This window comes from Rhipicephalus sanguineus, chromosome 2 (genome assembly GCF_013339695.2).
Source record: "Rhipicephalus sanguineus isolate Rsan-2018 chromosome 2, BIME_Rsan_1.4, whole genome shotgun sequence".
NCBI classification, from domain to species: Eukaryota; Metazoa; Arthropoda; class Arachnida; order Ixodida; family Ixodidae; genus Rhipicephalus; species Rhipicephalus sanguineus.
The window spans coordinates 181,759,512-181,784,701 of NC_051177.1; the positions used below are offsets into that span (position 1 = coordinate 181,759,512).

A 25,190-nucleotide genomic window follows, 5' to 3' on the forward strand; every position below is an offset into this window, starting at 1 on the left:
GAGTATCCATAAACTATGGCACGCTTCAATCGGATTCCGATTTTGGCACCAGAATCCGCATGCACAGCAAAATGTGGCTCGCACACCAAGATGTTGCAAACTACACACAGGAAAATCTGAACAGTGTTACGCAAATTTTTCTACCTTGCAACATCTATGAACATGTCCGATGCATTATATATTAATGACGCCGTTAGCGTTCAGGAAAATAAATATCTGACATTAAAGCAGTTACCTACGCGCATTTGGGTAAACCAGCGGTACCTCAACAAACCAACGTCGCTTGGTGCTTGTCATTGTTTTCAGTTAGTACAAAGGGTGAACAGACCAAACTTTTCAACTTAAGGGGGGACATGGGTCCTGAAATTTGTTTAATTCTTTGTCGATTGAGATGAAACTTGCGGAGTTTATGCATGTTTGTGTGCAGATTTCAAATATGCAATTATTTTTCTAGTATAACATGTAGTTTTTAAAATATCAAACATTTCATATGCTTTTTGGGAGCCCCAGTTTGCCTAAACTTAGAGAGTTACAAAGTAATTAAGCACATCAGAATGACCTGCAATGCGTACAGAGTGCAAGAAAACAAGAATGGATGTTCTAAACCCATTTGAACAAAAGTTATGGCACAATGAACATTCCAAATTAGTCTACTCCAAGCTGGGATTTCAGCCACAAATATTCAACGTGCCACAACTTTTGTTCAAATGGGCTTAGAACATCCATTCTTGTTTTCTTGCACTCTGTACTCATTCCAGGTCATTCTAATGTGCCTAATTACTTTGTAACTCTCTCAATTTAGTCAAACTGGGGCTCCCAAAATGGCACATGGAATTCAAAAACTACACATTGTACTAGGAAACAAATTGCATATTTGAAATCAGCACACAAATATACATAAACTCAGTGAGTTTGATTTTAATTGGTAAAGAATTGTAAAAAAAAGTTTTCAGGCGCAGTGTCCCCCCTTAATCAAAATATTTTGGCTTGTGTTTCAGTTGAACTAGCCTAAATTCTCAGTCTGGCTCACGCAAACTGGACACACAGGTTGATCAGAGTTCGCACTCCGTTATGCTCTGTGGGTGCAACACAGCTGTCCCTGTACTTTTTCACACAATGCAAAGCATTTTCCATTACCTTGTATAAGTGGCTAGCATTTTCAGAAACCATTTTCTTTCAAAAGCCTGTACAACCACAGCTGCAAAACAATGAGAAAAACAAAAAGAGGTTTTGCCCGTGAGGCAGGCCAAGAAAAGAGACAGAACACTTGGGCATTTTTTTAAAACTAGAAGATCCACCTGGGCTCTCTTTATTCGCCTCGGCATGCTTTTTCACGTGCATGCCATGCACGCAAACAGCCCTGTGCGCAACAATTGCTGGCATCCACTTCCGCACGGAAACAGGAAGGGAAAAACAAAAAGAGGGGGAACAAACAATGTGTTTATGCACAAACTCTCTGCAGAATGAAAGAGGGCGAGGGTTGTTGTTGGTCCTGGCACGCACGCCTGAGAGATGACCTTCTTTAATACAGCACCTCCCTCGCCCGTCTCGAAGAAGAGTAGGAGGAGGCCTTCCACTGCCCCTGGCAGACTGGTACAGGCACGAAAGACAAAGACACACAGAAAATGAAAAACATGCAGAGAGAGAGAGTCTGGGAGTACAGGGAGGGCTATATAATATTAATGAAAGATAGAGAAAAAAAACAAAGGCTGATAGGAACAGGGGCAGCAGAGGCAACAACTCCCAGACAGGAGGCAGAGTCAGATGGGTGCATTGGTAGCAGTGCCCTCCCGGGGCGACTGGGCGAAGCAATGTCATCGGCAGCAGCCGTTACTGGGCATAAGCGGCAGCTGGAACACCAGTGTTGCGAGGGGGTCCACGGTTTCCTGTTGGGCGCCCACGTCCTGTAGAAAAACGCAAAATATTTTTAAGGAAGGAGGCAAATACGTTAACACCTTCATTCCATGCTCATTACGTCCACGCATTTCACACACGTCCATTACAGTGCTTTAAAAGGTTTTGAACTTGAGCTAGTTGGTCTAGCTATCTACCTGGGCAACTTGGTGCATCTAGTATGCATGCACAGTGTTCTACAAAACCGTAGAATACATGCATACTTGCCATATGAAAGCTAGGGTAATGGCAGTAGATTTTAATTAGAATGTGTTTGGTTTTTAAGCACAGCAGACGAAAAGTATGGAGGAAGAACAAAAAATAGCTGCACTCTCTCCACTTTACAGTTACTGTAACATGATTTTTCTTTTCATACAGGCATCAGGCTGAACAAGAAATTGAGCTTGGCGCCTCTCAGGCTATCACAAAGGTCCCCTTTGTAACGGGGACTACCCCTTGATCCACAGTAATGCGCATAACCAAAGATCGGTTAGGCTGCCTGGTGCATGCAATGCAGAGGTACAACATGCAGCAAGTACTACACTCAAACCTCATTATAACAAAGTAACATCTGCCCCGAAAATAACTTCGTTATATCCGAAAATTCGTTATAAACGTTTATTCATAACACTGTAGTTATGACAAGACTATTCTTCATTTACTTCGTTATAACCAATAATTCGTTATATCGAGGTTTGAGTGTAGTACTTTCTTCTTTTCACCTGCATTGTGGAAGAATAATGGGGAGATACACAGCAACTGCAGGCCGTGCAGTGAAGCAAACTTTCTCTCATTACTGTAAGATATTGTTTTCCTCTATGCCTGGCAATTGCCTAGAACCCAATAAGATTGGTACCTTGAAATGCTTCCTTAAAAAGGCCCCAGGAGAAAAAGGAAAGGCTGACCTTAAAGGGGTACTGACACGAATATTTTCAGTTGTTTTTTTGCGTCAAATGAAAGCTCAAGCCTTCAAGAGCCTAGAAAAGGTAGTGCCAAGCATGAGTGCGCCCTGATAAAGTAATTACAGTATGTTTTTAAAAGCTAGTTTCGGTTCCTACTGTACCCTGACGTCACAACACAGTATGAGCTTCTTGTCACGTGCTCGCACAATACAGTCAAACCTCGTTAATACGTACCCGCTTTAAGCGTACTAACGGTTAAAACGTAGTGGCGACGAATCCCCGACAGTCTCATAGAGCCTAATGCATTCGCTGACCGCTTAAGCAGTAGTGCTTCGTCCTACGCCTACCGGTTAGTGCGTACCCTGCGTACCGCGATAACATTTTGTGCCATAAAATTTTACCATTAGACCATTAGTTAAACTGCCACAATCATGGCCTTAGACAGCTTGAGCTATGCCGCTCGAAATCAGATTTTTACCTTATCTGCAGTACGACCACAAAGCAGTAGCACATGTCCCATTTGCTCAGAGACATTTTTCTATTTTTTGTTGCTGAAGCCCTCCGATTAGAAATCGCCACTTACCCTGGTGCTGTCCTCCCCTAGGTCCAGACCCTGACTGCCTTGGGGCTCCCCGGTAGCCTTCTGATCGATCATGGCCGCTACCGTTGGGCTGCCATTGTGGGCCTGGAAGGTAGATGGCAGCATTAAGAATTGGGACGAAATAGCAGGACGTGATGGCACTGTGAAAATTAGCCACTACTCGGTAACACCCTTATCAGCTCCCAAAAGCTGCTGGGACTTTACATGCTGGACACTGCACAATCCGACCATGTTGGCATTAAAGGACTCCCAAATCATCTTCGATAATTTTTTAACACTTCAAGTAAGCGCGCGCACCAAGTTCAGAATGCAGTCACAATGAACAACGGCCAGCGTGGCAGCACTACGAGCTGCAAGAGCGCCACTAATTCCAAGAAACAATCCCTTGTCCTTTCTGGGCCTTTCAGTAATCCCTAGTGTCGGCCATGAAGTGAACATTCATGTCTGGTCATGTCATCCACAAGAAGAACCTGCTTGTCTGTTCGCAGGTACCTACAAGTGCTCGCCGCTCTTCCTCCTTGCACGGTACGGAGGAACGCTGATCGAGACGAGAGACGAGCCGATGAATGGAGCTTAGCAAAGGAAGAGCGAAGCGAGCGGGAGCCGCGATTTTGGATCATCAAACGTGTGTAGTTCCGCTGTTACGGCACCACTTCGAAAAATTCTCGTGGCTACGTTTTTGTTGCAGACTTGTGCACAACTGCAACACCACAACTATATTTCCATTTCAAGGTGATTTAGGGGCCCTCTAAAGCAAGGGGGGGGGGAGCACTTATGGTCGCACCGGAAGGAAACTGATGGGTGTATGTATTAATTTACTGCTTCTGAGCGCCGCAGCAATGTCATAAATAAATTATTATTATTATTATAAATAAATTGTCAGCAAAATTTGTAGACGTCGGCGATTGGTACACATAATTATACAACACGTGCGTAATTCCAGGACAAAATCTACCATGTTCTTCAACAGCTAGCAGCCCCTTGCCAATCATTATACACTTTTCTGCACGACTTGGGAGATTTATGGCCATGCCCGTAGAATCGAGAGAATGGGCAGGTATGTACAGTGAACTGCCCATTTTTCAGATGCCCGATTTTCCGGACATGCTCGAAATTTCGGATGCTTTCGCTAGACCTCAATGCACAAGAACGTCCGAAATTTCGGACGCTGAAACTCTTCGACGTCTGATTTTTCGGACTTTCTGTCCACATTGCGGGTCCTAAAGACATTAACTGAAGCCCCCACCTCTGCCGCGTCTATCATTTCGTAGGTTTGAACCAGCGCTTGCGCAAGTCGATCTGTTTGCAATAGTAGCAGAGTCCGAAAGTCAGCTTTGCCGCAGTGCTGATGTGTTATGGGTTGATGCAGACCAGAAATTCAAAGGAGCCGCTATCACAGCACCATGTGGCGATGTCTTTACGGATAAACAGCGGAAATGCACGGAGACGTGACGGCGACAGGTGGCAAACGCGCCAATACAGCTTAAAATCGTTGACAACACTTACGATAAGGAGCTTCAGTTAACTGCTCGGTAGCGCATGTGGCCTAGCGCGGTTGCATGAGTACTGCACGCATTTAATAGACGAGAACCCAAACGCACCGCGCCGCCATCCATGCTGCCTCTTAGTGCAAGACCACTAAGTGTGCCACACAGACGCGTTGCCTTCACAAACAAAACTCGCTCGCCATTGTCGCGCCCATATGCGGTCAGGAACGGAGTGGGCATCATGAACTATTTCATGACAAATACATGCTTACGGTACAGCTACCGTACAGTGACAGCGTCAGCTAAGTTTGCAATGTGCTGCACACAACTATAAACGATCGACTTCACACGGCAGCAAATGCTGCGTATCGGCGGAGATTCAGCGATGTGTGTGCACATTGCTTACGTGCGCACACGCATTGGGGAAAGCCGGTCGAGTCGTCCGCTCTTCTGCCACAATCTGTGTGCTGCGTCATCGCTTCCGAACGCTCCATGTGAAAGAGCCGTAATCTATTCCGAGCTTTGCTGGTATCAGCGGCACTCATCACGAGACACAAATTTGCAAGTGGTGGTTGCCACATAGTTAAGCGGGGTTCGCGGCAGGTACCGAATGTATTTGCGAGAGCCTGGGCACGCACCAAAATACCCGATAAGTGTACAGGGAGGCATTAAAACTATTTCTGATGTGGATGTCGCAATTTGACCGCTTGAGGGGAATAAAACAGCATAAATTTGTTTTTTCGGACTGCCCAATTTTGCAGACAATGATTTCGCGGCCCCTAGGGGGTCCGAAAAATAGGACGTTGACTGTATGTATTCATATCCGAAATTCGCATCACCAGAAAACATGGAAAACTACCGTAAAACCGGAATAGAGGTCATTAAAAAAAAAAAAAAAAAACAGCCATAAAAAGTCGCCCTCTGTCTTATATACCAGTCATTGGCAGAAAAACTTTGGAAGTCTGGTGACTATGGGCAACTGAAGTCAGCCGCCTCCATCGCCATCGCATTGTTTACTAACCAGCCTTGTGCCGTGGGCGGCCTCATTTTGTGTTTTTGTTGTTGTCTTGTGAATCTATTTGGACTGCCTTTTTTCTTGTCCTCGACCGGTGACCGACGACAGTTCACCGTAGCATTGAAGAAAACAGCGGGTGAGTTTGCGAAGGCACGAAGAAATCTGGTCTGAAGTGTGTGGAAGATGTGTTGGGATGCTAGCACACGTGAATGCGAGCGGAAACTGTGAGTTGCAAGCAATAACTGAAAGTTTATCATTGCATGGGTGTTCTCACTACTCCACTCTCAGCGGATACTCTATTTTTTGTTGCTTCCTGCGATGGCGGCAGCTCCGGTTACAGCGGCACGTATGGCCACGATCAGCGGGCAGATTGAATGCACCACAAGCATTCGCTACTGGCGGACACTGAAGGATCGCAAAACGACACGCAGTAATCAGAAGAAAACTGCTTTGGTGCCAGACCACAGCATATCTAGAGCTGGAGACGAAGGTTGCAGAGTTTATCCAGGAGCCACGCTCACGTCGTGGTTGCTACCGGTGACCTCGGAGTGCATCCAAATTAAAGCTGTCAAGATGGTTTTGACGTTTTACGAAGATAATACTTGTAGCCCATCTTTTGGCTTTCTGCCATGTGGAATGTGCATGTAAACACACGTGTGGATAAATGGCATTTTCACTGTGCACCATTTGAAGCTGCATTTGTTTCACGGTAAGAGCGCCTTCTGAAACTTTGGCCATTCCATACACTTTTTTTTTTCAATTTTTAGTAGTTGAAGTCGGGGGGTCAACCTGTATTCCGGTTTTTACAGCAGTATGTGACAAAGGTGGCATTTCGCAAAATACTAGCGGCAAAATGTCCTACGTTTCACAAAGTTCGTGCGAGGCTGCCGCGCTTACGACGAAAGTGAAGTCTGAACCTAGCGGTATAACAACATCAAGCAACCCTGTGTCACGCCATGTGACTCTATAGACGTGCACAGGAATGGCGCAGCTGCCTGACCGTCACTTCTTGCACATGAGCAGTCTTTGGAAAATGGTGTTTTAGTTATAGTGCGTATATTTGCTCCTCTGGCGACTTAAGTTACATGCGGTCTATGGTGCAATAGAAAGGTAGTCCGACCAGCACTGCACAAGCTCGCACATTTTCCTTAAACTATGCATACTCGCAGCTACTGTAGCATGGTGAGTGCATGTGAGCATAGGCGCATGCTACGGCGTTTCGAACACGATAGATTAGTTTCGTTTTCGAAATATGAAAACACCATGTTGGGCGCAGAATAGTGAAAATGTAGCAGGATTAGTCTTTTGGAGCAGTTTGGTGCAATTGACGCAGTTATCACACCGCTGCTATTGCAAACTAAACAAGTTGCCATATATTGCCGCGTATAAGTAGACTCCGAATATAAGACGAACCCCCCGACTTTTGACCCCGAAATCGGGAAAAAAACTGCAAATAAATTATTTTAGAAAATGGGCCGCATTGATTAAAAAAAAAAAAAAAAAAGATTGCCAGCAAATTACAAGTTTAGGCCTTCATGTAGCAGTCGTGATCGCGCACTTCACGAAAGCTTCACGCACCATGTTGTCTGGCAGCCCGTACCAAGCGTCGGACACCCGCTGTGCCACAGTGCTCAAAGGAGACCGCCTCACACGCCCCGTCAGCGTTTGGGGCTTGTCGTCCTGGTCCATCTAGTCTTTGTAGAGTGCCGCCACCCGATGCTTAAGGGGGGAGGTGGCGATCGAAAAAAACTTTTTTGTTTGTTGACCTAGAGCAATGCAATTTGGCAGGCACACTGAAGAGTGTCTCGAATAGCTATATATGAAATTTCATTGCGATATCTCGAGTAGTTTTCAAATTACACTATGTTACATAATCTGATGACATACTCTGCTAGTGAAAAGCCTAGCATTGTAACAAAACATGCCAGGAAGGTCCAAGTGGTTTTGATCTTTACTCAAAAGAACACTACACAGTATGACATTATTAAAAATTGTCTATTCCTTTTAGTTTTTTTACAAATAACATCCCCATCAGCTTCATGTATTGCATCAGAACTTCTCATTCACTAATTATCACATATAAAAAAAAACTAGGCCCTAAGCAAGGTAAAGAATAATGTCATCCTGTCAACAAGACTTCAACGATTAGAAAGAAAACGGAATGAAAATCTGTGCAGTAGCTGCCAAGATATCTGCTCCACGAGCTGAGCAACGTGCAAAAAAAACAGTATTGAAAAAACTGCATTTAAAGTTTGGCCTTCTCTAAAACACCTTAAGATTGTGATCTTTGGTTTTTTGTTTTATGATGTTTCACTTCTTGGGACATGTGGCCTTTTTCCAGTGTGCCTTTGTTCTTTTTTCATAACCTCCTCCTTTTTTTGATCTACAAAAAACCAGTATGGATTTCAAACCAAGTTATCTGTATGAAGGAGTGGTGTGACAGAAAAGAAGATATTGCAATCTAATAAGGCCATATACTGAAATAATTACATATTTCTTGTACTTATGCTGTAATTAGCATAATTAAGTCTTGCTTATTGATTACAATTAATCATTGAATAATTTTTACAAAGAGAGGTTTGTTGTGACAGAAAATGGCTCACACCATGATAGCCGATGCCTTCATTCCAAATAAGAAACAGTTATGGCCAAGACGTTAGTGGCACAGAGATTTTTGAGCAGTTTATTCAATGACGCGAGGCGGGCAGATAAAAATTCGTCCCCCTGCTTCATACACGGTCTTTTGCCACTCTCGCATATGAAACGTATTATCATTTGGCCGACCGCGGCAATGCTAGTCTATGAGGCTTTCATTGTTTCAGAACATTCATAAACGCCTGCGACGATACCAAGCACGGCTCCAAGCACATCTAAATTACGTCACTAATGCTTATTGACAGCACTCTGACCGTGAAGTGCTCGGCCACGGGGTCCGTGGAGCCGGCGCGTGATGTGCTTGGTGGCGGCGTTTGGTGACGATGCGCGAATGCGCAGCTACAATGACGAAAAATCTGCGCGCAGTATACTTGGTCTCGCATTTTCGGGTGCCAACGCGCGAAATTGCTACCGCTGCTCCGAGCAGTTCGTGGCCGTGAGGTCTGACGAGCTTGGCTGCGGAGTTCACTGCCAATGTGTAAGATGCCCATCCGTGGTTCCGAAGTGCCGGCGAGCGATGTGCTTCTTCGCTTGCGAAGAAGCACACAGCCGCGGGTACGCTAGCGCGTTGTTCTTGCTCGCAAGGTTCGAGGTTCGTCTCGCTAAACGACGCCGTGAGCGGAGTTAGGCCTAGTGACGACTCCGAGCAGTAGGTGCGCAGGCCGTGGTGCCCGTTGCTTCGAAGTGCGTAATGTGTGGTCGTGAGTACGAAGAGTCGTCCCGCGATGGCCTTCGTCACGATGTCAGAAGTGCTGATAAGCAGAAATCAAAGCTAGAGAGTCGGTCTGAGACGCGCGTTTGCGATGTTCGCCAGGAGCGCGGCGCACTCCTGGCGAACATCCTCTTGCAGCCCTAAAACGGAAGCGTAATTATATTCTAAGTGATCGTCGAGCCGTGAACACAGAACAATTGCGAACATGTCACGAAGTGGCGCGATTCTCGACAGCCGTGAACTTGCGACGTGCAATCGGCAGACGACGATCTCCCGGAGCGAGCATCGGACCGAGCATGAAGGTGTGTTGCGCCTTCCGTTCACTCACAAAGTTCAAGAAGGCTTTTTTTCCCTTCATATTCCTCGGGTGGCTTTTGACAAACAGTCGTGCGTCGCCTTAGACTCAGCCCGTTCCTACTCATGAAACTCGTCACCCACTTCTTAAGAAATTTTAAATTCATTGCGGGCGATCTCCAATCCGTTCGCAACACTGCGAGCCTTCACCTGAATGTCCTCGTAGGACACACTCCGGCCTTTGTCATGCTGACCCATTTTTCAACAGCTTATTCGATGGCAGGGTACTTCCCTTCCTTCGGTCCCCGGAACGATTTTCACGATCCAGCGCACCCAAAGTTTATCCCTCAGTTGGCCCCAACATCGCACACATTTTTCCGAGACGCCGAATTCACACTCCGCTGAGAGGTTGTTCGTCGATTCAGCGTGAAGGATCACTTTTCGCTTGAAGGCGGCATTGTAGATGCACCGATGAGTTGGTGCCATTTCGGTGCGGATCTGTCGACGAGGGCGAAGCTACAGAGACAGCAGAGCTTGCTAAGGCTGAGCAGAATCAACGCACACAATGCAGGCCCACAATGCACTCTGACGAAGGTCACGAACCGATCCAAAGCCCATGCCGAAGCTCTCCGTCCTGCCTCCGAGATTCGCGCGTGCAAGATCGGACCTATGGAGGCTGCATTCGCCGTGTTGATCCACGTACCGTCACAGAACACTTAGTACCGTATGTAGAAAATGGGTAAAATATATTTGAATTGTTTTTTGCTATATACAGTCGATCCCGGATATGTCAAACTCGGATATATCAAATTATTGGCTATATCGAACAGTTGAGAAATCCCCTTGAATTTCCCATGCAGAAGTATGGGGTTGGTGTGCACGTATATCAAACTCCCGCACAGCGAAACATCCGTTATATCGAACGCTGCGCCGCGCCGAAGCCCAGAAAGTGCATTTTTCCTAAAAATATTGATCATTTTTCGGCCGCGTTCTAACAAGTTCCGATCCCTTGCCGCACGCAGGTGACGAAAAGGCGGTATTATACCATTGTGTTGATCTAGTTCGTTGTGCAGCGCTTGTCACTGCACCGGTACATTTGATGCACGAACCGCAGGTTTTAACGCGCGGACATAGTGTTTTTCAAAATGAGAATGCAAGTGACTCGGCAGCCACATAGTAATGTTTGCATTCCCTTCCTTGTTTATTCGCGCACGATGGCATGCGGGCCCGAAAAGCATGGCCTTCGAGATCTGCAATCTCGTGATGTATTTTTTCTGTTTTCGGTTTTAAAACGCACATCTCAGAGGCGAGGCTTTCTTTCGCATTTCTCGCCAAAAGCAACGGCTGCCTTCTACAAAGCCAGAAGTGTCATCGCTATCGCCAACATGTCGACAATGCAGAAATGTTTCTGTGTGCAGGGTTGTCATTGTCTTTTGCGGCATGTGGACTTGTGTACTTCTCGCTTCTTCTTAAGGGGAGACGCTCCTCGAAACAACTTTTTTTTAATTTTTTGCAATAGAGACTTGAAAATTCTGTTATATGTATAGTTTTTCATGCAGATTTCAAATATGTCATGACTTTCCATGTAGCTGCTGCAGTTGTTGAGTTATGTCATACACAATGGCAAAATGTTACACTTTTTGCGGGAACTCTTTTATGTACTTAACTTTCAGTAAAATCATTGTGTTGAATCTTATTAGACTCTTTGTAGACTGTAGAGTGCCAATATCTATCCAGATATTCCACAGAGATAATGGAACTAATAAAAAAAAATTGTACTCTGTAACTGATTATTTTCAGTCTCCTTTGAAACAGTAACCGAATATTTCACAAGTAATGCTGATAGATATTGCAATTTCAAGTAGATATTTGCATTCTACATGTCTTGAAGAATACGTGTGCCAAGTTTCGTTACTATACAATAAATATAGTTTATAAAAGGCTGCCCGCAAAACGTGAAATGGTCGAAAAAAATGAAAATGAGAAAAACAAGTTTGAAAGTTTGAAACGTTGGCATTTATCAGAAAAAACACTATTTACATCAAATTGGGCCACAATCCGCCTCCACGTGTGCGTGGACGAAAGTGTAGACTCGGGGCAATCGGAATTTTCACAACACAGTTCGAGGAATGCCGAAAGTCTGCGCTTTCCAGCCGCCTCTCGGACGCCGAGCTTCCGTTCGCGGCAAGGGTGGCATGCCGAACCCGCCACAAGTGCCGTGAGCGCGCCGATTTCGCAAAGCATCGTGTTGACAGTAGGAGCACCTACAAGTCTAGGCTCACTCTCAAAGAATCCAATCTTCTTTTGGGATGCACTGATAAATTTCACAGCAGCGTCAACTTCACAACCACTGTCGCGGGGTTCGGTGTCGGCGTTAGGCCTATCCGATATCGGAGCGTCGGGGGCATCGTCCATCGCTGTCGCTTTGGGAAGCGTCCGACACCGTTTCCCTCGATACTTGTGGCGAGTCCTGAACTTTCGGACATCAGAACTGCGCTTTTTAGGGCTTACCATGGCACGAAAATACTGAAGAAACGCAGAACAACTCGGTCGCGTCGTTTGAGGCTTCGTTCTTTTGCCGGGAAGATGGGAGGGGAGGAGAGGGTGGAGCGCGCCGCCGGTCCAATGGCGGCCTCGCGCTGACGTGCCGCGAAATTCAAAACGCTCGGCGTACGCGTTGTTTTTCTCGTTTTTATTTATTCTGCGTGAAGATACGAGACTAACCCCTGGTGTATTGTGGAGAAGACAGCTTTACGCTGCATGCGGGCAGGATTGCAAATGGCGGGCACCGCGTCATTTTCGCAACAGAAGGACGCAAACTACACCATTTTTCGCGACTTTTGCGCATTTCTCGCGTCACGCTTCTCACTCGGAAGGCCTTTTTAGATAATTTCTCGTGCGAATTTGAGCTTGATATTTTCAGAAATAAAGATTATAGTCCAAGGATGACAATACAGCCGAAAAAAAAAACCAGATTTTTTCGGAAAACCGCGACTTTTCGAACCCGCGTCTCCCCTTAATAAGTCGTCATTCGGAAGCCAAGCTAAACATTGTACCGCTCGTAGCGATAAAATGATGACCGGTGCCTGTAGCGACGTCAAGTAAACGCAGTCGTGCACAGTTTCCTTGCGGGCCTTGGTGCCAGGTGATGACTTTGGGTGCGTCATGACCGCTGACTACGGCGTACGGTGCATCAGTGAATTTTGCGACGTATCGGACGGGAGCACAGCGAGCGACTCCATCGGTGCAGATAACGACGTAGCTGTTCCTGACTGCATCGATGCGGAGATCATAGCTGACGTTGCCGGTGCTGCGGAAATGGACCCGTGCGGTTTGAAGATGCCAATGCCGCCGCTGCCACCGCTAAACCCTTTACCGCGCTACAGAGCTTGCATCGGCGTTCAGCGTCGATCACCGCTGTTGTGGCCGAACGTGCTGAATTTGCTTATTTGGAAAGCTTCAATGATATTGACGATAACTTGATGAATTCACGGCGCGCAACAAGGAAGACAAGTTTGCCGACTATTTTCATGCGAAATAAAGAGCGGTAACTTGCAAAAGAAGAAGTTGTCACCGTGTTCTTGAGCAGATGTGAGCGAATCATCCATGTTCGCGCTTTTTACGATTTCCGAAAACTGTGTCGAGGCCTGCAGTGCTTTAATTTAAGCCTTAAATACGCATATTTTGAATTTCAAATTCTCGATACACCGAACTATTTCACGGTCCCCTTCGAGTTCGATATATCCAGGAACGACTGTAATATGCATATAAAATAGACGCAAAGTAATAGTAATAACCTTGATAAACGCTGGTTTCCTTACGTTTGTTTTTTTATCCCCCCCCCCTTTCATGTAGGAATCCGCATATAAGCCTACCCCCCTAAACGTGGCGCTCTGATTTAAAAAAAAAAAAAAGTTGACTTACAGTCGACGTCCGATTTCCCGGACCCTCAAGGGACCGCGAAAACGTCCGGAAAATCGGGCAGTCCGGAAAAACGAATGCACGTGAAAAAGCACCTTTTTGGTAGGTATTTTTCGCTGAAGGAGAGGATCACGGCCGGAGTAGAAGATTCCCATTTCAATTCAGCCAATGCATCGTTTAGGTAGCTCTGAAAAGAGCCGTTCGTAAAAAAAAAAATACGACGTGGCCGGCGCTACCTCATAGGTCAGCACTTGGGCGCAAAGAAGTCGCTTATTTTCTTTCGCACGGTCCGCTTGCCCGCGATCATGTCTGCCTCAATTTCAGTCAACGTCATGTTGCCGCTGTACACCGATGACAGTGTCATCAGTGCTCGCGTCAACTCCGAGCTCGTTGGCTGTGTAGGAGCTGGCTCTTCGTTATTGGTGTCGGAGTCGTCGGAATCCTCCGTAACTTGACGAATGATTTCGTCATCGGTCAACTCCGCACATAGCTCGAGGTCTTTGTCAGCATCGGTGAAGCCCTCAAAGGTTATCCCGGCTAGAATCGACACGCCGGCAGTGCGCAGATCGTCGAAGGCAATGTCCGCGGATGGCAGTTTGTCATGCACGCTGTCCACTTGGGGCGAGACGGCCGTCTCGGCGTCGAGTGCGCGGGCGAAGACGAAGGAGCAGTCGGTGCCATCGCTGTAAACGGCGAATCCGCTCGACGAAAAGCGCAGCACGAAACAGCTAGGAACTCGGTGGATGCTGGAGGTCGGGAAACGTGATCACTGAAGATAGCACGCAGCAGCAAACGATCAACCGCAGACACGACCGCAGAGCTGACAAAACAACACGTGAACGAACACAGTGAGGTTTGGCTTGGCTAAGCTACGGCTGGCAACGGATTGACACGTGCGGTTTCGAGGTTACGGCAGCCGCGGCGCGGTGCTGCTGGCAACACCTGCGATACAAGTATGGTGGGTTCGAGGATATGAAAACAATCAAAATGGCGGCGTCGGTGGTGACTTTGGGTCGGCGGTTAACAGTAAAAAGTCCAGGAAATCGGATGGCGAAGGCTATAAGCGTCCGGAATTTCGGACTTTTTAATACATTGACTCTATGGGGAACTCAGTGATGCTACTGGCTTAGGCCACTTTGGAGCAGCTTTTGGAGCAGGCAAAATTGCGTTTTGGAGCAGCAAAACTAGCTTTTGGAGCAGGTGCTCTGCCTTCAACAATTCATTCTGAGCCAAAGAATTCTTAAAAAAGTAATAAACATCGACCACAGCAGCGTCGACATCCGAGCCAACAACACTCAAGCCGCGGGCAAATGAGTTGTGCACTTTGTGCAAGCAGCCTCTCTTACATCTATGATGTCAGGGTATGCTTCCTGCATCTTTTTTCTGAAGCTTTTCATTGCATTAGGGCCATCCGTCGAAAAGCAAATGACATTTTTCTGCGGAAGGTTCATCATTGCTCTCCGCACTTCACTAGCCAAAATTTCCGAAGTCGCAGAGCCCAGCCGGAAAGACTGCAGGTGTTCCACAACTCGCTGCATTTTGTTGGAGAAACGCCTAACTACAACATCAAGTTGTTGGCACCTCTGTTCAGGAAGAGGGGTCTCGTCAATGCTAACAGATAAAACCACATCTGGCTTGTTCAGCTCGTCAAGCACAAGTTTCTTGAAATACGCCCCGAGGCCATCACTAATTATGTAGGATGCCTTGAACCTCTTACAACTAAACTGCTTCGCTGTTTCGGAATCTCCAAATAACTTGGGAAACAAGGCAGTTGCTGTGTCGGCCCACGAGTATGGGATGACCTTGAGAGTCATGCCAAGCACAGAGTTTCTGCGTTCGTCACGCGGTCACACTGCAAAACGTTCCATGGACTGCCGAATTCCAAAGTAGGCTGCATCGTTTTCGGCCGCTGCAGCCCACCTGAAGCATCTCCTCATTTAACCGGAGAGAATTACGAGTCACAAACATGGTCTTATTTTTAACGGGGGACAAAAAAATACGATTTTTGAAAAATCGCATTTTCAGTTTCTGTAGCCCATTTCTATCCGATTCCAAAATATCTCCAATGAAAACTACGTAGAAGTGCTATGAAAAATTTGTTTTGCGTCTGCCGACTTGGCGAAAATTGCGGAAATATAAAAAAAGCGTTTTTCAAAATTATAGCTCGGCAACGGTGCAACTGGGCGCCACCATTTTGGGCTCGTCGTAAAGAGCGTTCAAGTTCTCCGTTTCAGCTGGCTCCTCCATTCAGTAACAAGCGTACGAAAAACACGTTTTGGCTTCTGCGGTATTGCCGCAGAAGCAGCCAAAACGTGTTAATGCTCGCTTCGGGATCGTCGTCTGCTGCTTGTGTGTCGCGAGGTCGTGGCTGTCGGAAATTGCGCTACTTAGTGACGCGTTCGCACTCGTTCTGTGTTTACGGGTCGACGATAATTTGGAACGCTTTAGTTGGGCAGCTGCAAGCGGAAGCTCAATCATCAGATTACGATAGCGCGCTGCACTCGTCGCGAACATCGCAGACGTGCGACTAATAGCGTTGACTCGTTGGACCCGCTGTTCAAGGTTCTTCTTATCAGCACTTCGAAGCTTATGACGAAGACCAATGCGGGACAACTCCTTGTACTCGCAATCGAGCATGACGTACTTTGATACATCGGGCACCGCGGCCACGAACATCGATCGCAACCGAGCTTTCTACTAGATGTCGTGGTTAGGCCTAACTCCGTTCACGGTGCCGATTTACGAGCCAAATCCGAACTGTGCAGACAAGAACATCGCGCTAGCGGACATGCGAAAGCGAAGAAGCCGTAATGTGCTTCGTCTCAAGCAACGAATCGCATCGCCCGCTGGCTCCTCAGAACCGCGGATGGGCATTTTGCGCATCGGCAGCGGACCCCCCGGCCAAGCTCGCCGCTCAGCGACCGCGCGGAGAAGCGGTGGCAGCGGCTCGCAATTTCGCGTGTCAGCGTCCCAAACGCAACACCAAGCACGCTGCGCGCCGTTTTTTTGTCGCTACAGCTAGGCATAGCTGATCATTGACAGACCGGGGATCGGCGGCCTCGTTCTTAAAATCGGTACGTCGATATCCGCGTGCGCTGCTCCCGTCCCGAAAGTATGGTAAGCGATGTTTGAAGTCGAAGTTAATGACCGTGGTAGTAAAAGTCCGCTCTAAAGGAGTCCTGACCACCTTGCTGGCCTGAAATTTTAGTCAATTATATCCGATGTCCATTGTACCAGAATCCGTTGTAAACGAAGCTCAATCAATGGAAACTAATACGGAGGTCGGCATAACGCCGCAAATTGGTATGTAATATCCGAATGTCTGTTGTAAACAGATCCGTTGTAACGAGGTTACACTGTATTTTGTCTCCATTTTCATCACTCTCATGGAGAACGTCCGCGTACGTCCGCGTACAGCGCGATGTCGCTCTCAATAGGGGAACTTCATGTAGTTAGTTTCATTTCTGAAAGTCAGAGTACACCCCTTTGGCGCAGGCTTGGCGCAGAATCGCCAAATTTTGAGGAAATGTAGCAGGTTGTAGCAGCCAGGGCTCTTTGGCGCAGTCTGGCGCAATTGGCGCAGCGGTAGCATCACTGGGAACTTGACGGTGCCACAGATGAGTCCGGGAAATCGGACGTCGACTGTATACAGCATAGACCGCTTATAACGTAAGTCACCGGAGTCGCGAATATCCGCACTATAACCAAAACAACATTTTTGAAAGGTTGCACGTGTACAAAACATGACCAACAGGCAGGCGCGCGATTCCGACTATCGCGGCATCGACTGGGGCGTAAGTTTGCATCTGCTTACATTTGAAAATGTTGAACTGTTAGCGTCCGCGGACCTGCGGTGCCGACATAACGAACGCGGAAAAAAATGCGCCGTCACGGGAAGTCGCCGCGGTAACACACTGCGCGTCCGCGATGTCGAAAACGGTGGCGACCACAAACCACCACTCGAGTGTTTTCACACGCACGCCCGCGTTTTCGTAAAGATGTAAGTCGCCCCTTCTAAATGCAACATTGCAAATTGTTTCATTGACTCGGCACCAAACCGCAACTTCTGTAGTCCGCGGCCGCCCGACATGGCAGCTAGCGCTCGTTAGGCCTAGCGGTGCGCGTTGCAACTTGGCATGCCACCGCGGAGAAGCTTGCCCTAGGCAACACGGGATCGGGAGTAGAAGAGATCGCACTCGCGAGCTAAACCGAGAGCATCACGCGTGAAACGAAGTTCGGTCGCGATCGGGAGAACAGCCGCGGCAACTATCCTGAAAAAGTCTCAAGCTTGTAAGTCCGCCTGTTGGTGGCAACGGCGAAAGCTCAATCGGCGTCTCAAAGCATTGTTACTTGCGGGGGAATCGAGGTTGCACGCGCGATATCTGCGCTCTACCGACGAAGCAACGACGAAGCGCGCATGTCAACGCGGCCGAAGGGGGCAAAGGCTTCTCCGTCGGCCGCGCAACCGCTCCCCCTCCTCACACCACGCACCTGCGCCGGGCTGCTGTCCCCACAGCCATCCCCCTTTTTTTTCTCCCCCCGCTCCTTGTTCGTTCGTTCCGCGTCCCCTCCTCCTTTGTAATGCCGTCGCCGCTCTCACCCCGCCGGCGCATCTCCACCCTCGCATCTCTGAGAATGTTCCGGCAGCCGCATTATAACCGGTCTTTCATCTCGGGGGTCTGCACAATAAGCGGTATGCGTATACATGGAGTTCTATGGGAGAGTAAACGGGAGTCAGAAAAAACCGCATTATAGCCGGTACTGCGCTGTAAGCGGTTACGTTATAAGTGGTCTGAGCTGTATGCGGCAATATACGGTAGTACATGTTCCCTGGCGTTTCCTCGCAACAAAAATGCGACTAGTTATCGGCAGCTTTGGTACAAGCAGAGAATCAAGATTTACAGCATGCTAGCATTGCTTACAGCTTAGTTCTTGTCAGAGAGCCTGGAAAGCTTTCATAGAACCATTTCGAGAAGCAAGTCTGCACATGGTGAAGTCATCAATGAAGCTACAGGGTTATCTTCAAGCAGCAAGAAATTTTACAATCCAGTACGACCAGCCACGTAGTAAGGCTCCCTTGCAGTCCCCTACCTTTGCCATTGGTGTAGCCACCCCTCCTGGGAGGTCCTCCTCCCTGGCCGCCGGGGCCACCCCTCCGAGGCCTCCTGTCATCGCCGTGGGCATTGCGGAGGCTCTGGTTGGTGAACGTCACGGTGGGAATCGGCATGTGCTCAGAATAGTCCACAGTCATTGGCGGAAGCTGCGGTTGATGCTGCGGTTGGTGCGGCGGTGGCTGTTGCGGATGTGGCTGGGGCTGCGGAGGTTGCTGCTGGACAATGGGCTGTTGCACGGGCTGCACCACAGGCTGTGGATGGGGCGGGATGGCATGGCTCACTAGCGGCTGGTGGGGAGCAACGTGGTGGGGGGGAGGAGGCACGGCCGCCACGGGATGGGGAGGGGGACCGGCAGTCAGCACGAAGCCGGCGGGCTGCACGACAGCGGTGGGTGGAAGGGCCATTGCAGGCACCGAGGGGAGGGCCGCCACGACAGCCGGGTCCATGTGCGGCGACTCCAGGTCGATCTGAGACTCTTGGAAGAAGTCAAGCCGGCTGGGGACCAGGGAGGGAGCCTCTGCCACCGCTGCCGATTCGGAGAGGGCGTCGCCAGGCAGCAGGGGGGGTGGGGCTGTAGTCGCCGCAGCAACAGGTGCCACTGGGATGGGTGTTGGCTCAGTCTCCCGCAGAGGGCTCGGCGCTGTTGCTACCGGTTGTGGAAGTGGTGGTTGCTGCTGCTGGGGTGGCTCTACCAAGGGTTCGGGCACCTGCGTACACGTGCCAGCACAATTAAGTACATCAGAACATTTTAATTGCATCTCTCAGGGGACTACAAAAGAAAAGAAGCACGATCAGGAAAAACTTGACATGCATTAATGGTTTTCACAGAGAGGGCAGCTTTTTCAGTATGCAAACCAGTACTGCATAGACCACTTATAATGTAAGTTGTTGGAGTCGCAAATATCTGCACTATAGGGAACCCAAGCTCAAGTTCGCGGCGCGACGACAGCTCCGTACTGCGGCTCTGGTGCAACTGGGGGCATGCGCGGCTGACTCGGCCCATTTGTCAGCAGTGGGAACACACTCACATGCGCGTTCCTCAGTCGGTGAGGGAAACTGGGGCGCCGTGCCGGCAGCTTGGTATGCTGAACCGAGCGGCTTGCTGTGCAAAGCTGCATTTCCACGTTCGCAGAAGCGACCCCGCAGAAGCCAGGTCTGAAGTATTGCTGTGTTGTGGGCTGCCACAACAGTGCAGACAACACCAAGGCACGCGATTCATGTGTGACACTGTATTGGTTCCCGGGCATGTCGCACGAGAAATAAGGGCGACAAGCGTGGATCACCACAGTAAGGAGAATCAAGTATGTCCTTGTTGATAGCACTGTCTCGCCTTCTGCTTTGGCTGTCTCAGTTCACCGCTTTTGTTAGTTTCAACTACCTGTACCAGTACGTAATGCGGTGCATGCACGCAACGACTACAGTAATGATTACTCGCCGTCTTCTCGCATTGTGAAAGTCCAGTTACGGTTGTAGCTGAAACAACTTTGTGTTTTGATTCCCCGTGTTCGTGAGACCTACCCGTCGTTGTCGAACGTTCAGACTAGCGTTATGCCGCGGTTGGTTGAATTCAACTGAACTTGGCACATTGTCAAAAGTTCGGCGCCTGCAAACGATTCGGGAAGGCTGCTTTATCACGCCGGAACGGACGTGTTCGTGCAGCATGTTTTATACGCCTGTAAAGTCAATATCCTCAACAAAAGAGAGTGCAAGCATGACGCGAGAGCCGAAAAAATGAGGCGAGCAGTTCAGCTTTCCTCGCAGTGGTTAAAGCTCAGCTAGCTGCCTCGCGTCTAAATCGGTGGGTGATGCTCCAGCTGCACTGAGGACTTGACTAACCTTCTCACGCTTTTCTAGTACCATGGCCGTATAATTTATTTTTTTCGCACGCCGCAGACGTTTGTTCACGAAAGTACACGGCTGCTACTGCAAGCATGCCATATCAAAACAATAATCATATGATTTATACTCCACAACACACAACATCGATAGCGTGCACGGCTTCACTTCGCAGCTCATATGGACCATTACATATCTTCAACATGACAGAATGAGTCGTACATCGGGGTATACGTCCTACAGGGTGTTATCGCGACTTTGAAAATGCATTTCGTGTTGACTCTGGCGTCGTTGTCGTTGATCATCTGCTCTTCACCTTAAACATGATTGACGAGCCTTTCTCCTTTTATCAAGTTCGCTTTTCGGAAGTGCCTGTCCAGCTCGGAGATCTTTTTGAAGCCATGCTGCAAGCGGTACATTGTGAAGCGACACGAATGTACTGCGAGAGCTCTGCACGTGCACACAAGCGAGCGGCATTGAGAACGGAGAACGCTCGTTGCATGCTCCCAGTTTCTATTTTTCTGCCAGAGATGGCGCTGCCTGTCAAGAGCAGCAGCGCCACTAAGCGATGCTTGGGGAGCTTATACCCAAAACATTCTTCAAAGGCTGCACGAGTGCAAAACATGACCAAGAGGCAGCCACGAGATTCCGACAATCCAGGCTTGCGACTGGGGTGTAAGTTTGTATCAGCTTAAATTTACAATTAACGTTCAAGGACCAGCGGTGCCGACATAACGAACGCAGAAAAAAAAATAAATACCGTATTTACTCGAATCTAACGCGCACCTTTTTTCCGGCAAAACGAGTACAAAAATCGCATGCGCGTTAGAATCGAGTACCGAAAAAAAAAAAAAAAAAACTCGGTTATCGTATTGCCATCGACATTTCAAAATGGCCGCCTCCTACGCGCCTTGGTCATTTCTGCCATTTTTTCAGTTCGTACGTGTGCCGAGGAGTTTGTCATCCCGTTCTGCGTTCGCATCGACGGCATGGTAGTGCCGACTCCAAATACTCGACGAGTGTACCACGATACCGCATTTAAAAGAATAGTTATTACATGTGCAGAGAGACTGACGGAAATCGGGCCGCATCGCGGTCGTTCGGATATTGTTCGGAGTTCCCGAAACGTGCGTGCGAGACTGGCGCAAACAGAAGCAGAACATTTTTTACAGCAAAGCTTCACGAAAAGGTCTCAGTGGACGAAAGCAGGGCCGGTTTCCCGAAATCGAAGAGTGTTGACAGCGACAAGGAGTTGTCCGACAGCGACGAGGACTGATCCATTACGCGACTCGTATCGCCGCCATAGTGGTGACAGTTTTAGTGGCAAGGCCCGCTTTTTGACTGTGTTTTACTTTTTTGAAACTTCAGTTCTTTAAAACCCAAATACTTGTTCTTCTGAATGTGCGAAGTTTGACTCCTACGGACTTTTTTTGTTCTTTTCTCTCACGAAAAATGGGTGCGCGTTACAATCGATGTATTACTCTTTTTTTTTTTTTTTTTGGTCGCGGAAAACGGGTGCGCGTTACAATCGAGGGCGCGGTAGAATCGAGTAAATACGGTAAGTACGCCGTAGGTGTAAAGCCCGAACCATATAGAGCGTTTTTGCCGGCGTTTCCTGGCGTTGCGTCCCTCGGCGTCGTCGCATCAACGCCGTCAGAGAGGGCGGCAAACCATATGAAGAGCGTTAGCTCAGCGTCACACAGTGTGACCAGAGGGAATGAACCTGACACCTCGTAAAGCAGCGTACAGTTTCCGTCAATGGACCAACAAGATATATTCCTGATTATAGCTTTTATGTCTCATTAGCAGTTCTGTGGTGCAGAAAACGAGTCACAGTGACACAACGCCACCGAAAAGTCTATTTTTTTTTATTTGACTTGTAGCGCCAGCTATTGGCATTAAGAAGAAGCACAAACTTGTAATATATGGCCTCTGAGCTTGAAGCTGCCGTACATCTTTGAGGCCACGTATTCGGCCAATACATTCATTCCTGCTAAGCCTACCCATGAACTTGAGTACGGCACTCTGAAAGACTTCAAAGATATCACGATCGCTTTGCTGTAGAAGCTTCTAGGGAACAAGCTAAGTCAAATACAAGCATCAGTTGAGAACTTAAGGGCCACACAGTGCACGGCGACGACTTATTAGATCCGAGGCGGGCGGCAGCCATTTTGGCAGCAGCGACGACGCCGTTACGTAGCGGAAGTCGCTGCCAGCCGCACGCTGATTGGTTCTGCGTCCATCAAACTGCTTCCGGCGTCGACGCTGCCGCCCGTGATGTCTGGACCGTCCAGAGGTGGACGTTTCGGCCACCGTCACCGGTAGCGTCGACGTCGAGGGACGCCGGCGTACGAAACGCCGGGAAAACGCCGGCAAAAACGCTCAATACGGTTCGGCCTTAAGTCACCTACTAACTTTTCAGACTTCTTTATTTATATGGACTTCGTGCGCTGTGCAGAAACTATACGTGGGCTGCAACTTGGCATGCTCTCGTGGAGAGCTTGCCCACGACAAAACGAATATCGGGCATAGAAGATATTGCACTCATGACACAAAGTTTTGCTTCGCGTTCAGGAGAACAACGCGGCAACTATCTTGAAAAAGGCGACATTACAACAACCTTTCTTTCTGTTCAGAAGACGCCTAATCATAAGCATCATATTTACAAAAATCCAACATGCTCCTTATTTCTGATGAAATGGGTCCAAGAAGCCTGCACATTACCATCGGATACAAAACTGAAAGCACGCTGTGGTGTTGCCAGCAGCTTAATGTCAGATGAAGTGTCACAGCTATCACAAAACTGCAACAGCCAATTTTGCAATGGGTTCCCGTAGGTTCATTTCGTGCTAAGCTGTGGCCTCTGTGTATCATTTGTTCCCAATGATGGTTAAGTGATGACACACTCTTATTATCAAAGCTCATATTAAAGGAAAGGTATTTTCCAGGCCGAAGATAGCAAAAGAGCTACACCGCATCTTAGTCCACAAGTGGATCAAAGCAACAGATCTTTAGCTACGTTGAAACCAAAAACAAATCTTAACGACCCAGAAACTGGAAGATATCCAGATTTCAAAGAAAAGCTTGCAGATTTTGTGAACTCTGGGTAGACTGCTTCTCGAGGTATTGGCCCTTGAATTCACATCCAATCAAGGTCTATCCAGAAGAGACTTTAAAGATGGCAATTACCTGGAGAAGGTTTCCCTTTCTAGGAAGGTAAATTATGCCAGTCTAATTATCTTTTTCAGATAGTCAACACAGAGTTGTAGTGGCTGCTTGTCTAAATACAATTGGTCCCAATTAGGAAGTGTTCTGACACGCTTAGACAGCTCCCCCGAACACGATCCCCTTTCACTTTTGGAGTGTCTGTACCTCAGCTTTTTTTTCTGCGAACTCGCTTCCTAAATGCTGAAGCATATTCTTCCCCTGCACTACATGAACCTGTTTTTACTTGTCCAAACACCACTCTAGCTCTGCTCTTGCAACGCTAACATGCATATATTTGCGTCAATGCTAAACGAAGCTTCGATGAGAGCATGCCAAGGTTTTCTATCAAGGGGTGGTGCGCCTCAGAAACATTTTTAGTCGTACGAGCACAGAGAGACACTCATTGCTATAACCCAGACCACCCTGTGTAGTGCTGGTGCAAGATGTGCAAAAACCCGCGATAAATAGAAGAACTTACATAAGAGGGTTGGAATGGGTTAAGCTAAAGATTGTATATGATAGAATGGAGATTAGGGCATGTCATAAGTTAAAATTGGAGCCATATAATTAATAGATGTCAGTATAAACAGCAATTGCATCTCTGAAACCCACTAGGGTGGGGCTTGTTGCAGTACCCGAGTGACGAGATCACTCTTCTCTTTATGTGGCTTCGGCAACGTGCGAAACACTAACAGTGAAAACGTATATAAAAGGGAAGAAACTGGTGCAAGTGGCACTCCCAGACCTAACTCTTGCATTAGGGTTGCTTTAGGTGTTTTATAAGAAATATTACTAGGTGATCTAGATATATTTTAGCTTAATGATAGCTGGACACTTGCATGCCCCGTGCCATGCATAAATGAAAAGCAATACACGTTTGTGTGGTTGCTGGACAAAGTAATTATCATAGCAGATAGAGAAAAACTTTCCTGTCCCTAACACTCCACCAAGTACCCATACGTTGGATGTCATTCCGCTGGCAGGCGATATTTTGGGAGGCTGATATCTGGTGCTTCGTTCTCTGTGGCTGCTGTTCAAATATACTGAAAGTTTTTTATCCTTAAAAATAATCTGACAGTTATGCACAAGACCACTGATCCTTCAGTGAAAGTCCTTCGGATCGTTAAAAGAGCAATTCAAGTGCTCCGCACGAATTGTGGAATTTATTGCAAGGTCTCCAATACATGTAGCACTACAGATTGCAGTGGTGCCACTACAGTTTTTAGCTGGTCCTCCATTCGGGACATTGCATGGCTTTGCGCCAGTTGCAGGTGACTTTTTCAGCTTTATTGTGAACAATTGTTCGTCACAGTAAAGACAATTTACAATCAGTAGTGTGATTAGCACTTCAGCTTCGTATGGAATGATGGCCAAAACCGTGGAGAATGTTCCCAACGTGTGCTGCTCTGATGGGCCTCGCTGGAGACAGCCAGTGGTAATGGAGGGGCTAGTGGGACCTGCTCTGCTGGCTTTGAGGCATCGAAAGTGCAAGACACGACAAAGGAGCTTAGCCCCAAATCACGCAGCGAAAAGTTCAAGGAAAAGCCCATCAT

The 25,190-nt window shown here is 47.9% G+C and overlaps 1 protein-coding gene across 1 annotated transcript in view; it reads right to left on the bottom strand.

Moving 5' to 3' along the window:
• Nucleotides 1-1,272: 1,272 nt before the first annotated feature.
• Nucleotides 1,273-25,190, bottom strand: part of LOC125756098 (caprin-1-like) — a 35,768-nt gene continuing 11,850 nt past the window's right edge. The window contains exons 6-9 of the mRNA XM_037649807.2: nucleotides 24,745-25,106; nucleotides 18,572-19,301; nucleotides 3,379-3,480; nucleotides 1,273-1,904 (exon numbers count right to left, since the gene is read on the bottom strand). Of these exons, the coding sequence (XP_037505735.1) occupies nucleotides 1,831-1,904; nucleotides 3,379-3,480; nucleotides 18,572-19,301; nucleotides 24,745-25,106 (1,268 nt within the window). The 3' untranslated portion in view covers nucleotides 1,273-1,830. The remainder of the gene's footprint in view (nucleotides 1,905-3,378; nucleotides 3,481-18,571; nucleotides 19,302-24,744; nucleotides 25,107-25,190) is intronic.